The following is a 16,619-nucleotide window of genomic DNA, read 5'->3' as shown; positions in this document are numbered from 1 at the left end:
CAGCAGAAAATTCACCTACACACTGTAGGTGTAATTTCACCTACACACTGATGTCCTCATTGTCCTCAATTGTATATTCATGTTAGGTTCATAAGCTAATTTTTAAAGAATGTTTTTAAGAATCAAAGCTTTTTTAGTTGTATGAGAATCTTCTAAGTCTAGTGTGTGCTTGTACACAAGTCATACTAGGAAAGCACTCAGCTCAGAGGCCTGATCCAATTCCCCCAGTGACACCAGTCAGTGACCCAGTGGAATATGGGGTACCATTTCCTCTTGTACACCCTGCAATATGGAACCAAGAGATTGACTCCCCCCACCCCATCCCAGGCTTAAAATCAGCTTAAGGCCAGTTAAGCGTCTGAAACAGCATGACTAAAAAAGTTATCTTCTGTTTTAGCTTTTCATATCAGAGAGGAATTGACATCTCAACTCTAAAGCTGAGGCATCTGACATGACTGACTGATGGGTAATACTTATTATCGAAACAGGACCGCTGTTTTCTCTAGGCATGATGTGTTAACAGCAATGATTGCACAAATATCTCCAAAAGCTTGTTTTGAATCTTGTGTTTAAAGTTTTAAGTTTGAAGTCAGTGTGCATGCAGTGTGAAGCCCCTGTGTATGCACTGAGCAAGCATGCAGCTTGAGGACTCTGAAAGGTTGAAGAACTTAATTTCAAAAACAGTGACTTTTTTATGCTGATTACCCATTGCATCTTTGACCGTTTACATAACTTCCCCGTGTATCCGCTCTCTAGGTTAGAGCAGGAAGCAAACTGTGCCGTACAGGGAAGGAAATGCTGTCACTAGCAGCCTGTTCCCGGCCAAGCCGGGAGCTGTGGATGTGCCCAGAGCCGGGGCTGCTCCGCTCCGCTGCGGGCGCGGGGCACGGGCGGCGCTGGGCACAGCCGGTGCAGGGCAGGCCGGGCCCCGCAGCCCCGGCTGCCGGCGGCACTTTCAAACCTCGATCGCTCACACCGCGCTCTGCCCTGGCAAGGGGGCTCGAAAGCGGCCGGTGCCCCCAGCCCTGAGCGCTGACAGCCCCGCGGAGGCCCGGGCGCGGCACGGAGCGCTGGTTCGGAGCCGCGCCCGGGCTGAGCCGTGACCCGGGGCGCCGTGCCCGCCGCGCTGCCGTGCGCATCCCAGCCCGGGCAGCGCGGCCCGGCCCCGGCGGCCTCTCCCGCCCGCCCCCCAGCCTTACCCGCAGCTTGTCGCCGGTGCTGAGGGAGCCCGGGTGCACGAAGGGGTTCAGGACGATGGGCGGGTTGAAGGACTGCTGCCTGGGCAGCGGCAACACCCGCGGCGCCATCGCCACCGCCACCCCCGGCGGCTGCGCATGAGCCGGCGGCGGAGCCCGGGGCCAGCGGCTCCGGCCGGCCCTGCCCACCGCGGGAGCCCCGCCTCGGGCAGGTGAGGGCGGGCGGCCGCCGCTGGGCCGCGGCCGAGGACGGGCGGTGACAGCGCCGGGTTCCATGTGCCCGCAGCGCTACCCGTGCCCTGCCCCGCGCCGGGTTCCGTGTCCCCACAGCGCTGCCCGTGCCCTGCCCGTGCCCGGCCCCGCGCCGGGGTCCGTGTGCCCGCAGCGCTGCCCGTGCCCTGCCCGTGCCCGGCCCCGCGCAGGGGTCGTGTCCCCGCAGCCCTGCCCTGCCGTGCCCTGCCCTGCCGTGCCCTGCCCCGCGCCGTGCGCGCTGCAGGCTCCGCAGCTGAGCCGCGTTGGCCGGGTGCGATCGCAGGGCGATGTTCGTAAGCATTGGGAGTAACGCGGGCCGTTAGCTGGGAGAGGTGAGCAGAGGGGCCGGCGCGGTCGTGGCGCACGGCAGAGGTCGTTTCTAGGGCAATTCTAGGTGCAATTCTAGGTGCATTTTCACCGCTGCTGAGGCTGGTACAGTCATTCTGGGTCTGGAGCACGTGAGGTCCGCAGATCCGCTGCAGCCTTTCGCGGCGTGCCGGATGCCCGTGGGGTCCCTTCCCGCGGCTGTGCCCTGAGCGATGCGCCAGGAGCGGCCGTGCGGTACCACAGCGTCCTCCGGCACCTTCTGCTCGCCTGCCTGGCTGCTGCCGGTTTCACCCCAGAGGAAGTTCCACGCTGACCACATTTAGGAAGCAGGCTTTTCTTGGTTCTCACAGGAATCCGGTCCAGTGGTGGGGCTGAGCCGCCAGTCTGTCTGTGCAGTGCACACTGTGCTCAGCCCGCTGGCCTCTTGCGTGACATTGGTTCAAACACTTCATTTTGCTATGGTGCTTTTCCAATTTGCCCTTCCCATGAATATATTGGTACTTCCTGGCACAACAGTTGTCTTTATGTTGCCAGATTGTTCATGTTGCTGTAATGAAACTAATTATAAACATCTCATGGTTCTGTTCCCACGTTGACGTCTCTGCTTCCACAAAGATACCATCAGCATTCACAAAACTTTATTATTATAGAATAATTATTTGTGTTTTGCAACTGCAGGTGCTTAAAGAGTAGTCATAATGATATATTTGGGCTAACTGAAGCCTGCCTATAATGGAAGCTTGATGAGTGTAGGATTTCCCTTGGCTGGTTTCCAGGCTTTCCCTGTGGTTGCCAGTCCTTGAAACCAGCATTGTCTTCTGAAAAAGCTGAGAGCTGTGAACGAACTGGATCAGCACAATTGTCACAGAAAGTAACGCTGGGGGGAACACCAGAGGAGAAAGATCAATTCCACCTCCATCACTCTTGGCAGATGATTTTATAAACTCTTTTTAAAAGCTCATGACTTCCCTAGTGGATCCATTCCAGCACTTCTCTGGTAATGTCTTGAAATGATTTTTTTCTGTATCTGAGAAGAATCTCTCTCATTGCAGATGCTATCCACCCTCAGTGGATGCAAGAACTGGTCCCTTTCCTCTCTGCAGCTAGTTTTTGTACACTCGTGTAATGTTATGATTCTCTTATGCTTTCACCAGACTAATGTTTTCAGATTTTCCCTCCCAGGTGCTCGTTTCTACATATCTGAGCATTCTTAAAGCTTTCCTCTGGCTTTTCTCCAATAAATCCACATCTTTCTTGAGGTACCCAAACAGGAAATGCTACTGCTAGGAGGCCTGACCAGTGCAACTGGGTGGGCAGGATTAATTTGTGTCTGACAAATTATATTATTATATCACTATATAATAGTGTCTGCTTTTATTTTTAGATTTTTTTTTACCACTAGCCTGATACTGTGACTCACACTGTGGCCTTGCAGACATGATGCTATTCATATCTAGATTAGTGCTTCTGGGGACTTGTACATTTATGAAAAACAATAATATTGATTATAAAATTTCTACTCTTCTAAGGCTGATTAGCTATAGCACCATTTGAAAGGCTTAACATCACAAGTACCAAAATACAAGCACAGTGCAGAAAAACCTTTAATGTTCAGAACACATAATACAGTGAGATTATATTTAATTCTTTGGCTAAACTAGGGTCAGCATCTCTTTTGAATAATAATTCCTTTTTTGTCTATGAATCTGTGGTAAATTGAATCTTGATCAATTGGACTGCTAACATAAAACACCACCAAGTTTGTGCAAAGCTGATATGTGGAATCTTTCACCAAAAGCTTTATATGGTGCTAAACATGGACATCAGTGGAATAAGTAGCATTAGCTTGCTAGTCATTAATTTTCTGAGTTGAAACTACAGCTTTAGTTCTGCAGGTCACTAGGACAGTGTATGTTTTTCCTGAGAAGCTTACCCTATACCTTGATTCTGTCTAGAAACTGTAGAAAAGTGGCTCTGGAGCAGGTGTAGCTTCTGTATACAATCCAAATGAATCATATTAGTGATACATGAAAACCCAGTACACATTTCCCTAGTGTAAGACAGGAATTTTTCTCTCTCATAAACAGATACAGCTCTTTTTCTTAAGTGTATGCAGCTTTATAGTTTTTAATATAAATTGTATATATGCAGTCTAAAATGGACTAAGATATCTGCCTTAGTGTAGCTGCTTTTGGGACAGTTTACTCTCTTCTTAATTTTTGTAAAAATATACCCTGTGTTCTTATCATAAAATGTGTGATAGGCAAAAGCATATGCTAAAAGGAGGTTCCCTTTTTAACAATTGTCTGTTTAATTCTTTTGATCAGGGCTGTTGTTTTACCTTGAAAAAACACGGGTACAAAGATATTTTTGATACAGAAATTGAAAACCTGCTCGTGTTTGACCTGCTCCCTGCTGTTGTCTGACAAAAATCTGCCATCTCCTGGCCTGGCCGTGTAACACTGCTGCACACAGCAGTTGGGGAGCATCTGTTCACTGCTTGTGAGAAAAACAACTCCTCTCAAGGACTAGCTAGAAAACTTCATCATGCAAAGTGCCATTCTGATTTTACAGTTTCTTTCTGTGGTACCAAATGTGAACTACTTGTGAGAAATGTGTATGAGGACAGCAGTAGATGGCCATGTGTTTCTGTTCTCAATTCAACAACTTCTTGCTTGATTGCTTTCTCGCTTTCTTTCTCGTTTTCTGGCTTGCTTTCTGGCTTTCCATCTCTCCTGCTTTCTTGCTTGCTGCCTAGGCCACGGAGCCCTAATGCTGGTTGAGCCTGTGCCCCCCTCCTGGAAGAATGCTCACACAGAATGCACCTTCTATGTGCCCATCTGTGCCCAGCTGACAGCATGGTCTCTGCAGCACTCAGGGCAGCCAAAAAGTGGGACAAAAGTTTTGGAGTTTGTCTTTCTCCACCTGGGATGCTCTTCCAGGGTTATCCTGGTAAGGCCTTTATGCCCTGCCTGTGCATTATACAGGCTCATGCCACATAAATGGCACTGTGGCAGCCTGGATAACACAGGGTGTGAAAGTCCTTAGGGTTCTGTCAATAAACTTCAGTCTCCTGGGAATCCAGCTCTGCTTGTCTCTCAGTAGAATTCACTGGTTTAGTGAGACTTCAAGCGAGGAAAGCAGTTCTGGACTGTTCATTTCACAGTGCTCAGGCACCTGGGGAGTGGATGAGGTGCTGACTTGCTTGCATCTACCCATCCAAGCAGGCACACATGGGGCATGCATGTATACACAAACCCAGACATACCTTTTCTCTTCTTCTAAGGCAGGTGCTGAGATAGATGTATCTTGGAGTTTTCATTAAATGTTAAATAGAATTGAAACACCCATTAAGCTAATATTTCTCTTGGGTATTCCTAGATGTTTTCTCTTACAGACATTTGTTTCTCTGCCTCTGTCCCTTCTTCCCTAAAAGTTAGACTTTCTGTGTTTGTGTTATATTCCTTATATTGATACACATAAGGTTCACAGTGTTTGCTTGGTAAGTTTTCAAATGCTTTGTTCAATTTGAGAGATTTTTTTTAGCTGTCTTTGTCCCAGGGAGCTTGCTGTCCCCAGTACGTTATCCATGCCAGCCCAGAAGTGCAGGTAAAGGATGCTGCATGCTGCACCTAGCATGCTGCACCAAAGAGGAGAACTTTATACTGAAAGTTCCCTGAAGCTTCTTCTGCTGAATTCCCTTCTCTTTTCAGTGCTTACTAAGGCAAATAAATCAGAGACAAGAACCTAATCACTTCATTTAGCAAGTCATACCTGATAATGACCTCTGCAAAGGGAGACACTTCAGTAGTGCTCAGCTTGTGTGGTGTTAGTCTCAGTGGAGTAGGCAGGACTTGGTTGGATTTTTGGTCCTAGACAGGCAGGTAGATTGCTGAGCCAGCTCTGATAACAATTTAGGGAAAAATAGCATTGACTCTTGCTGATGCTGGGTGAAAATGGAGGTGGTATTGTCTCAAGGAGTCCATTGGGTACGTACCCTTGGAGATTGCTCCTTCCTCACCTGAGCTGGCTGCAGATCTAGACAACTTGACAAGAATTTCTCTTCTGTTCCTCTGGGAAAGGAAAGCTCTCAACTGATGATAGGGCATCTCCAGCTCCCAGTGCTCTCAAACTGGCACCTTCCCTGATTATTGAACTCACCTGAAAACAAAAGGGAAAAAGTTGATTTACAAGAAAATAGAGACTCTAGTGATTTGTGTGAGAATGAGATATAAAATTACTGGTTGGGTTTTTTTTCCTTTGAACTGAACCCAGGAGCCTCAGTAAAGTTTACCCTATTTAAAGCATTAATTAGGGAGCTGACTGTACATAAAGATAAAACAGAACTCCTAAAAAAGTCTCCAGGGACTCCAAAAAACCCAGGTTTGACTGCATGAGGCAAAAGAATTTTAATTAGCAGCAACTGAATTGAAGTGAACTGATATGAGCAACAAAAAGAGAATTTATCCCACAATGTATTCAGAGAACATAATTGAATGTTCATTAGCTAAGAGTTATATACTGACTGTTAATGAGCAGAAATGAATATGTATTATTTCTTATTAAGCTGGAAACGTATGGAACTAATTGCATTTAAATATAGTAGCTATAAAGCTGTTTATTAACAGTCACTACTAAGAAGAGGAAAGACATAGGTGAATTTTTATTCTTTACTGCAGTATCATTTTAAATATTCATTATGCTAAGTGGTATTAATACATAGTTTTTCAGGGAAATGGTTATTATGTTGTGCTAGTAGGGCTCGATGATGCCTTCATTTGGATAGGATTTATGCTTTATTTACTTTAAATTAGGGAAGGCAGCACAAACAAACAGAAGCTCCCAGCTTCCTCTAAGGCAGTGTTATTATTGCTTCTCAGGACGAGGGTCCTCTGTTACTTGTTACAAATAACACTTGGCTTCTTGATATCATACCTTGATAATACTCTCAGGAGAGAGTTTTGGTGAGGTTTCTTTGTTGCAGATGTGCAGTAGAGAGCCATCTTGTTAGTAGGTGTGGTGACAGAAGACCAGAAGGCGTTTGTATAAACACACAGGGTGTGCTGTGCACGCACCCAGGAAGGGCCCATGGCTGCCCAGGGAAGGCTGTGCTTATGTGGGGACATCCCAGGCTGAGCCTGAGAGGGAACCATGGTCCCCATGGGCACTCTGGCTGGTGAGGGACAAAGGGAAGTGTGTGCAGTGAGCAGTTGCAGGGTGTGACCGTGTTCACAGGAGTCTCAGGTTGAGGGAAGAGATGAGGATTTGACTCCATGTTTCAGAAGGCTTGATTTATTATTTTATGATATATATTACATTAAAACTATAGTAAAAGAATAGAAGAAAGGATTTCCTCAGAAGGCTAGCTAAGAATAGAATAGAAAAGAATGATAACAAAGGCTTGTGGCTCGGACAGAGAGTCTGAGCCAGCTGGGCTGTGATTGGCCATTAATTAGAAACAACCAACATGGGCCAATCACAGATGCACCTGTTGCATTCTACAGCAGCAGATAATCAATGTTTACATTTTGTTCCTGAGGCCTCTCAACTTCTCAGGAGGAAAAATCCTCAGGAACGGATTTTTCATAAAAGATGTCTGCGACAGCAGGGTTGTTTAGGTTGAAGGGTTCCCTTTGGAGCATTTAGTTAGTGAGGGGTGCATGAAGAAGAGAAGGATAGAAGGAAGGATTGATGTAGCTGCCCATCCTTAGGGCAGGGTGTGAAATGGAAACCCTGGTGTCCAGCAGCTCCTTGGCCTTGGAGTTTTGTCTGATGAGGGGTGGTGACTTTGCCTGAACATTTTATGGCTTTTGCCCTGATTTCAGTGCTCTCTTGGTAAAGGAGAGGGACAGCAGACAGAGATGGAGAAGGAAAGCAGCAGTGACACCCTGAGTGGGTGCAGAGCCTCAGGGAAGAAAGGAGTACCACAAAGAGGAAGCTCTGTAAAAATAACTCAGTAGCAGTGGGATGGCTTCCCAGTGCTGAGCTAGCCTGTTTCCTCTGGAGCTGCTGTGGAGTGCTGGACCAAGACCCCCTGCTCCTGTCTGCAAACTTCACTGGCATCTGCAAACAAATTTGGATTTACACCCATGATTGGTCTTTGCAGTTAAAAGGCCACATCTTCTGCACGGCAAAAATAGGTGTTTTCATCCTCCTGCTCTGTTTGAATTTGAAGGATGTTTTGGGGCTGCAGTCAGGGATTAACACACCTTTGAGCTAGTCTGTGCATTTGACATCAGTGCTTTAGGCAGTGATTTTGTGGAATTTAGATTACTGTCTTCCTGCTCGCATAGAAAAATATCTTGCTTGTTCTGATTTGAATTAGAATTATTTTTAATTTTGAAATTTATCATTTTCTGATAAAATTATTATAGTTTATTAAATTAACCAGCAGACCTGCCTTTTTATTAACCTGAATTTCTGTTTACTAATTGTACAGATGTGTTTTTACTATAGGATTCTTTAGCAGCAGCAACAACTGCACGTTCACTTTCAGGATGATTGTAACTGTTCCCTTGTTCACAAGAGGGCGATAAATCCCCAGTCATCTTTATGCAGTGTTCAGTACCTCACTGCAAAACGCCATAAGGACCAGCTTGCTGTCAGAAAACGGATATATAGGTATATGACCTGTATGAAATATTGTGATGCCTTTTGTTTTGGTTTATGGGGAGCTTAAGCTATGCTCTGTTTATTTCATCCCACTGCAGATCCTACTATGAGTAAAAACTAGATGTGGAAAAGTTATTTATAATATCCATCCACCACACACTGCAAATGTTTTCTTCCTGGTACACATACAGGTATTAAATTCAGACAAATGTCAAGCACATAATAAAGAAGTGGTTTTGAGCAGAGCATTCAGGAGAATTTCCCATAACCTAAACGTTTTTGTGTATGTTTATTTGAAATTGAAAATTTCATATTGAAATTTTCTTTGGGAATCAGAACCTTCTGTTTCTTCTTGAATTAAAGTATATTTTGCTTTGAACTTTCCCTTTAAGTATAATGTTATTTCATCTAAAACCAAGCCTTCTGTGGTGACAGTATCAGTATGGACAGCTGTCATAAGAACTGTGATTTCTCTATTTTTGTTGACAGTTTTGTAATCTATTAACATGCTATTACATTTCCAATATTTATATTTATTCACATTCACTATCTCTTTTTAATAGTTTCTATTTCACATTGTATAATAAGAATGGTTTCAGGAGTCTTACATGGAATAAGGAAAAGAAAAAAGAACAACTTGTTCAGTGTGCTAAATTTTATGTCTCTGTTGGTGTTATCTGAGTTCATTCCAGCTCCTGTGTTTGAAGGAGCTGGTTTTCTTCCAGTTCTAAAGCTCCATGACCCAGCCCATGCAGTTTTTAAACTGTCAGTATTAGAACAAATTCTTAATAATTTACAGTTAGTATGGCCTCTGAAGAATGTTTTCACTTTGTATCTTAATATGAAAAATAAATAAATGCTGAGAGTCTCTAGCAATGCACTGAAGTATTTGCTCAATGTGTTAGCACAGTGTCCAACTGAGTTTAAGGGCCTCAGCTGATGTGACTTCCTTAAATGATAAGACAAGTCCATGACTCTTGAGGTCCCTTCCACAGTCTCAGTGGAGTTCTGGGGCTGTCTCAGGCAGCTGAGACAAAACCACCTTTATATTGTCTTTCAACAGCTTCAGCTGTGTGTGCTTGCAGAGACTCAGCCTTGCCTGGCCCCTTGCCCAGCTGTTGGTTACCGCAGGCCTGCAGTACGAGGGAGCTCTTAGAAATCAGGGCTACCAACAGCTTATTTATTTTGGTGTTATCTTGCCTGTAACCTTCACAATTGCCCTGCAGCCCTCCTGCAGTGGTGCCTGAGGGGCTGCACCAGTGCAGGGGCAGAGCTGTCCTGGAGTGCAGGGCTGGGTGTGTGCTCTGGCAGCTGGGATGCCAACGGGAGCAGGACTGGGCAACAGGCACAGCTGGGGAGAGGTGCAGATTGCAGCTCTGGGGAGAAAAATTTACCCTGTTGGAGGGAAATTAGAGTCTGCCCTGTGCCTTTCCTAATCACCAGATGAGGCCTGTGGCCTCTTCACTGTTTTTTGTCAACTCTAAAACTGGAGTGCTTTAATGGTGTTTTACAGTCAGTAGTTCCAGGCTGGGAGAACCACTGTAAACACAAACTCCTCCACAGAGATTCTCTCAGTACAGCCAGGCATTTTGGCTATTTTAGCAAAGACCAAAATTATGTAACAAACCCATGTGACTGTGTCTGTTGGTTTACTATCAGCTTTCCTCTGGACAGCAGCAGAGTTCTGTGTGCTTCATTAATATCTCCTGACTGCCTTGGCAGATGCAGCCCCAGCTCTGCTGTGTGTCTGGGGTATGAAAATCTTAATAGGCACATTCAATTGTAAATATGATCTGCCTCACTGTAATGTATAACTCATGTGTTTCCAGCCAAGGAAAACAAACTTTTCTTACCACAGAAACTCACCCTGCAGAACTCCATCAGTATGTCAGAAGGATACTTAAGTGATATTTTTGTCATATTATTTGGAGTTTTAAGTACACCATGATAGTAGGAGAGTAAGTATGCAAATGGGCCAATTTTTTTTATACCATTCCAAGAAATAAAGAGGAGTTGAGAGTGAACAAGCAAGAGTAAATGAGGCATTTCCAACTGACCCACCAAGTGTGACTCAGCTGAAGTATCTAATGAGAGCAAGAACTTGGTAACTAGAATTAAGGGGGGAGTGGAAGGCATGCAGTAATTCTTTTTTTATTTAGCAACTGGAGGAAGATTCTCCTACTTATTCCTTCTGTAGTACCTGTTAACAGGTATCTGCTTTGCTCAAACCACTTTCTGCTTTTTTAAGTGCTATCACTGAAGCCATTCTAATGATATTAATTTGACAGGTGAGGATGCAAGATTGTAAGGACAATAGCAAAATTCAGGTGTGTGAGATCAGTTAATGCTAACATAATCTTCCCTGAGCCACAGTGCATCTTCAAATACTGAAGGGGAGGATATTGGGTAATTTAAAACAAGACCAAGTATTTCTGCTGTCTAGCAGTTGGGATCCTTGAAGACTACAGCAGTGTCTCTTCTGCACAGGTACTCATAGATAAGGTTGATCTGACATAGGGACCAGCCTAGACACATGCTGTGAAGCCCAAAGCAGTGATCTCTTATAAGCTTTGGAATACAGGTTAAAAAAAAAAATTCTAGAGGAAAAGGGCAGGAAGGCTGGAAACAATGAGTCTTGCAAAAAAGGGAGTGAATGCTAGGAAACAGGCTTGCTATTACTTGGCAGTTTTCAGAGATGTGCTGCTAGCTGTGCCTGAAGAATAAACATTCTGCTTTTCTGCTGACTTTAGCCAAAGTTTGTGGCCAGCAAAAAGGCAGGGGAAGCTCTGAGGAGAGTGTGTGTCCTAACAGGACATTTCAGATGCTGATTACAGGTGCTTTGCCCAAGCTTTTCATTCTTTATTTCAAAGAAGGTTTGAGTCTGGAAATGGGCTGTGGGATTAGAAACACTGTCTAAACTCTACCCAGCTGGCTTGGAGAAGCTTTTGGATACTGATATGTAAGACAGGTTCAAAAAACTGAGACTGGGCCTTGAACAGTAAAATAACCTCTTTTTCTTCTGTGGAATCAGATCACAGATGTGGATGTTAACAAAGGATTATGAAGCTGTAGCTCAGTTCTCCTAAAGAGAAATGGTGATTAGTTACAGAGGCTCTCTGCTTCCTTCCCAGCAGCAGAGGGGCATGGACTCAAAGGGGCTGGATGTTGGAATTTCCCCCCTGCTTCACTGGGCAAATGACAGTAACTCTGTGCTGGTTTTCCAGCCTGTAGTATGGAGTGGTTATCTTACTGGAGGGATTGAAAGGCATAATCAGTTGTAAAATGTATTGAAACAGAAAGTGCTATCTCAGTGCAAAGTGGTTTTATCTACTGCTGCACACCCACAGGATTTACTTTTGAGGTGGAGACACATTTCTTAATGCCTGTGATGTGTACCGAGACAATTGGAAATAATAAAGCCTTGGGGTAGTGGTGTTGGAACCTTGTTCTTATTGAGGTCACTGGCAATTCCACCACTGATTTCAGCAGGAAGAGGATCAGGCAGCTTTATCAAGAGGCCTTAGGTAAACACAAGACTTTCCAAGACTAAGGATCTGGGGCTTTTGGAAGGCTAAATTGTGCAGTGCCAGTCCTTGCCTTGGTAGCCCAATGGTATAGTATAGACATTTTATGTCAATTAATTACTCAGGGATTTATTAACTTGAAATTTTAAGAAAACTGCTTGCTTCATTTCTGTCTGCAAGCAAAACATGCAGAGTGAAGAAGGTTCACATACCCTAGGCATTTTGGCAGAAAGTGAACATAAAATGTGTTAATTGAACAGAGGACAGTAATTTCAAAAGGATGTGTGCCATTAAAATGGATCATACAATCCATGAAAGAACTTGGAAATAAACACAGTGTTTCCACCACTGTTGTGGAAACTGAAAAGTGACAGTAGATGGAGAGACAACAACAGAAAAAGGAACAGGAAAATCTCCACAAACACAAAATAAAAAAGGCCTTGTGAAATTTTACCCCAATTTAAATCAAGTTGAAAATGTATTGATGTTTGGGAGATGCCTCTGACAGTTATGAACTTAAACAAGAAGGATGGATATTTCTCTGAAGAATTTCAGAGTGTATAGATCTGCAAACAATTTATATATCAAAGCAGTCACCAAATGGGCTGGAGAGGCAGAGCAACAAATCGTTTCCAGAAGCTGCCATTATCAGAATTTATAAGTAGTGGTAATCTCAGTGTTGTTACAAAAGTGAATATTAATGTCTGTATTTTAAATAAAATCTGATTTTGATTTTGTTATGGGGCCTTAGAACTCCTTGGAAATGGTCTTGGAAAATTGTGCTGTAGCCATGTCAGCTGGAGTCTTTTGACATATAAATGACAGAAATCTGGAAAGTATTCTAAACTACCTGTACTGTCTTGTTAAATCACAGTGCAGTGTTTCATCTGGCTATTGAAGATGTGTATAGTAAGCAGAGTTAACAGACAGATGCACAGGTGACTTTCTTATTAAAAAACAGACTATTCCTTATTTATTTCTAATGTTTTTCTAGAGAATTTGTGCTCCCAGATGATTTTATGCTTTTGCATTCATTTCTTGTTTTGGGAAGGAAGATCTTTTAATAATGTTTAGCATCAACCTCTCCCACCTGAGCAATTTGCTGCTCTAGTAAAAGTGCTGTTCCCCTGCAAAAGCTTATAACGTGCTATATGAAATGTCAGAAATGATAAAGCAAACCCAAGAACCTCTCAAAGAAAATGTACTGCCATGAATATCTGAAATTTACCGAACCACTGCTTTTATTATACTTAAATTTTAATAAACACTTTTCTTAAGAGCTTGTGCTTCAGTAGGCAAGGAGATGTGTTTTCTATGTAAATAGCAGTGTTTGACTTTTTAAAAAAACTGTATTCCACTGATGTAATAAATCCTACAAGCAAACTAAGGCACAGTTTAGGCCATGAGATATGGAATAAAATCTTTGAAACCTCTCTCTATGCTTGTTGGGGTGCCAGTTGTGGCCATAGGGCAAGAATGCCTTAGAGAACTGATTTTCTCAATGTTCTCATGTACGTTCAAGTTTTGAAAATAAGAGAGAAGAGAGGAATCCAAAATGCATGAAAGGGTGCTAATAAGCTCATTTTGCCTCTTTGTTGTTTTATGACTTGCCTCAGATTCTATAGCTTCACTCTCAAACGGGATGGTATGGCACAGGATTTATTTCTGAGCGCTTATCACTCCTCAGTAGAAAGCATTTATGTTTTCCATAAGAATGTTGAATTATACCAGAGAATTGCACCAAGGTGACCTGTTAAAATTACATTCAGGTAGTATCAGTTTAAAGAACAAAGACTTTAACAACTCTGGAAAAAATATAGATAATAGGTTGGAATACCCATAGTGTGTGGTGGAGATAGGGCTGAGATGTGGCCAGAGGTCTACTGGCAGCACACTGTGCTGCTATAAAGACAATATTTGCTCTTTGGACTGGCAGGAGTTGCTGTGGGGGACTTACCTCCTACAGAGAGGAAATTCCTTGAGCCTGGCCCAGTCATTTCCCAGCCTGTCCTGGCTGAAGGCTGTGCGGCTTTGGATGACTTTCCTGGTTTGGCTTGAAGGGATGGTGGCTGAAATGACTGAGGGACATGAGGAAGGAGAGACAAACTCAGGGAAAAATCTTCCCCTCAATGAGTATGGAGTGTACATATGGCAGAGTGTATATGGGAGCTGTGGAATGGGATTCAACAGTTCTCCCTCTCTTTACAGAATTGATTCTGTAAAAGAATTTTCACACTTATTCCTAACAAAATGTGCTTTCCTTTTGATGTTTAAGCACTCTTTATCTTTTTAAATAGCTTGGTACTACCCCAAAATAACTGGCCCTTCAAGCCTCCTGCTCGGCAGCGTTTCACAGCGAGGACTCCGAGGGATGCAGCTGTTCTGTGTCTGCCTTTGCTGCAGGGGCTTTTGTGGGGCCCTGCTGGAGGAGGAGAGGAGGAGTGGGTGTCAGTGCTGGGGAGCCCTGTCCTGGTGCTGTAGGAGGAGCGGTGTCAGGGCTCCAGGAGCCTTGTCCTGGTACCCTGCTGGAGGAGGAATGGGTGTCAGGGTTCCAGCAGCCCTGTCCCGGTGCTATACTGGAGGAGGAGCGGTATCAGTGCTCCAGGAGCCCCGTCCCCATGCCCTGCTGGAGGAGGAATGGGTGTCAGAGCTCCAGCAGCCCCGTCCCCATGCCCTGCTGGAGGAGGAATGGGTGTCAGAGCTCCAGCAGCCCCGTCCCCATGCCCTGCTGGAGGAGGAATGGGTGTCAGAGCTCCAGCAGCCCTGTCCCCATGCCCTGCTGGAGGAGGAGCGGTGTCAGGGCTCCAGCAGCCCTGTCCCCATGCCCTGCTGGAGGAGGAGCGGTGTCAGAGCTCCAGCAGCCCCGTCCCCATGCCCTGCTGGAGGAGGAATGGGTGTCAGAGCTCCAGCAGCCTTGTACCCATGCCCTGCTGGAGGAGGAATGGGTGTCAGGGCTCCAGGAGCCTTGTCCCCATGCCCTGCTGGAGGAGGAGCAGTATCAGTGCTCCAGGAGCCTTGTCCCCATGCCCTGCTGGAGGAGAAATGGGTGTCAGAGCTCCAGCAGCCCCGTCCCCATGCCCTGCTGGAGGAGGAATGGGTGTCAGGGTTCCAGCAGCCCCGTCCCCATGTCCTGCTGGAGGAGGAATGGGTGTCAGAGCTCCAGCAGCCCTGTCCCCATGCCCTGCTGGAGGAGGAATGGGTGTCAGAGCTCCAGCAGCCCCGTCCCCATGCCCTGCTGGAGGAGGAATGGGTGTCAGAGCTCCAGGAGCCTTGTACCCATGCCCTGCTGGAGGAGGAATGGGTGTCAGAGCTCCAGCAGCCCCGTCCCCATGCCCTGCTGGAGGAGGAATGGGTGTCAGAGCTCCAGCAGCCTTGTACCCATGCCCTGCTGGAGGAGGAATGGGTGTCAGAGCTCCAGCAGCCCCGTCCCCATGCCCTGCTGGAGGAGGAATGGGTGTCAGAGCTCCAGCAGCCCTGTCCCCATGCCCTGCTGGAGGAGGAGCGGTGTCAGACCTCCAGCAGCCCTGTCCCCATGCCCTGCTGGAGGAGGAGCGGTGTCAGAGCTCCAGCAGCCCCGTCCCGGTGCCGGCGCTCCGCGGTGCGGGTGCGGTGCGGCCGCTCTCCCGCAGGGGCCGCTCCGAGCCCGGAGCGCGGAACGCGCCCGCAGCGCGAATTTCAGCACAACTCCCCTTCCCACATGTTTGCCTGTGACAGCTCCTCTGCTGGCTCTGGAAGGAAAATCAAACTGGAAGCAATGCTGCGTCAACTGCAATAGCTCTCCCTCGGTTTGTTTTAAAGCTGTCAACTATTGTAAAGCCACTTCTTGGCTCTGCAGAGGCTTTTCTCCCCTTGAACTCCAGGAATTGTTCTAGTTTACATCCACATTTCATAAATGTTCTTCTGAATTAGCCTACTTTGGGACTGTGTGGAGGGCTAGTGAGGATGCAGATTATTCCAAATTTAGGAGAAAGTAAGGCTCATGAACTTTGGTTGTATTTTTTCCACCTTAATGTTTGCAGAGCCTCCTTTTGCCTTTTCACACTGTGCGTGCGGTGTCTACAGCAGCCTAGTTCATGTCACAGTTATTCAGATCATACTCCATTACTTGAATTCCTAAGAACTTTAGCATTGGCAAATAATCATACATGGAAATACAATGCTGTGCATGTAAATGTGAGAATGGATGAAAATCCTACAAATGAGGGGTTTAGAAGCCCCTTTGACATTGGAAACAACAGAAAAAGGATTTTCATTGTAGGTCCTTCTACTTCATTTTTTGAGCTGCTGATGAATAGAGTTGTAAGTGGCCTTGAAAAATACATTTACTTAATGGAAAAGCATGAAAATGCTAGAATTTAATGAGCCTTGCCATGTCTTCAGCTAGTGAGAAATGAATGTCTCCCTTGTGAAGCCTGGGTTCAACAGTCAATGCATTGACCACAGAGAGGAAGCAGAGCCCTTGTCTTCCTTCTGCACGCAGGACTTGCCTCTCTGGTAAAGTCCTGTGCCTTGGTTTGCCTTGTTCACTCCTCTGCTGCTGTCCTGAGGCACTGAACTCTGCTGTGGGGGTTCCATGGGGTCAGGTTCAGGGAGCTGGAAAGGAGAGCAGTGGAGAGTGGCCGTGGCCAGAATTGTTTAGGAGCAGCCACAGCAGAAATAATCTCTCCATGGCTGAAGTGACTGTGATGTGGCACTGGGTGGGAGACCT

At 45.7% G+C, this 16,619-nt stretch overlaps 1 protein-coding gene across 1 annotated transcript in view; it reads right to left on the bottom strand.

The window, feature by feature from the left end:
- LPCAT2 (lysophosphatidylcholine acyltransferase 2) overlaps positions 1-1,487 on the bottom strand; it is a 29,564-nt gene extending 28,077 nt beyond the window's left edge. The window contains exon 1 of the mRNA XM_054640668.2: positions 1,200-1,487. Coding sequence (XP_054496643.2) covers positions 1,200-1,472 — 273 coding nt within the window. The 5' untranslated portion in view covers positions 1,473-1,487. The remainder of the gene's footprint in view (positions 1-1,199) is intronic.
- Positions 1,488-16,619: the final 15,132 nt, after the last annotated feature.

This window comes from Agelaius phoeniceus, chromosome 12, assembly GCF_051311805.1.
Source record: "Agelaius phoeniceus isolate bAgePho1 chromosome 12, bAgePho1.hap1, whole genome shotgun sequence".
NCBI lineage: Eukaryota > Metazoa > Chordata > Aves > Passeriformes > Icteridae > Agelaius > Agelaius phoeniceus.
Note: the sequence above shows the minus strand (reverse complement) of the source record. Positions and strands in the feature narration are given on the sequence as shown.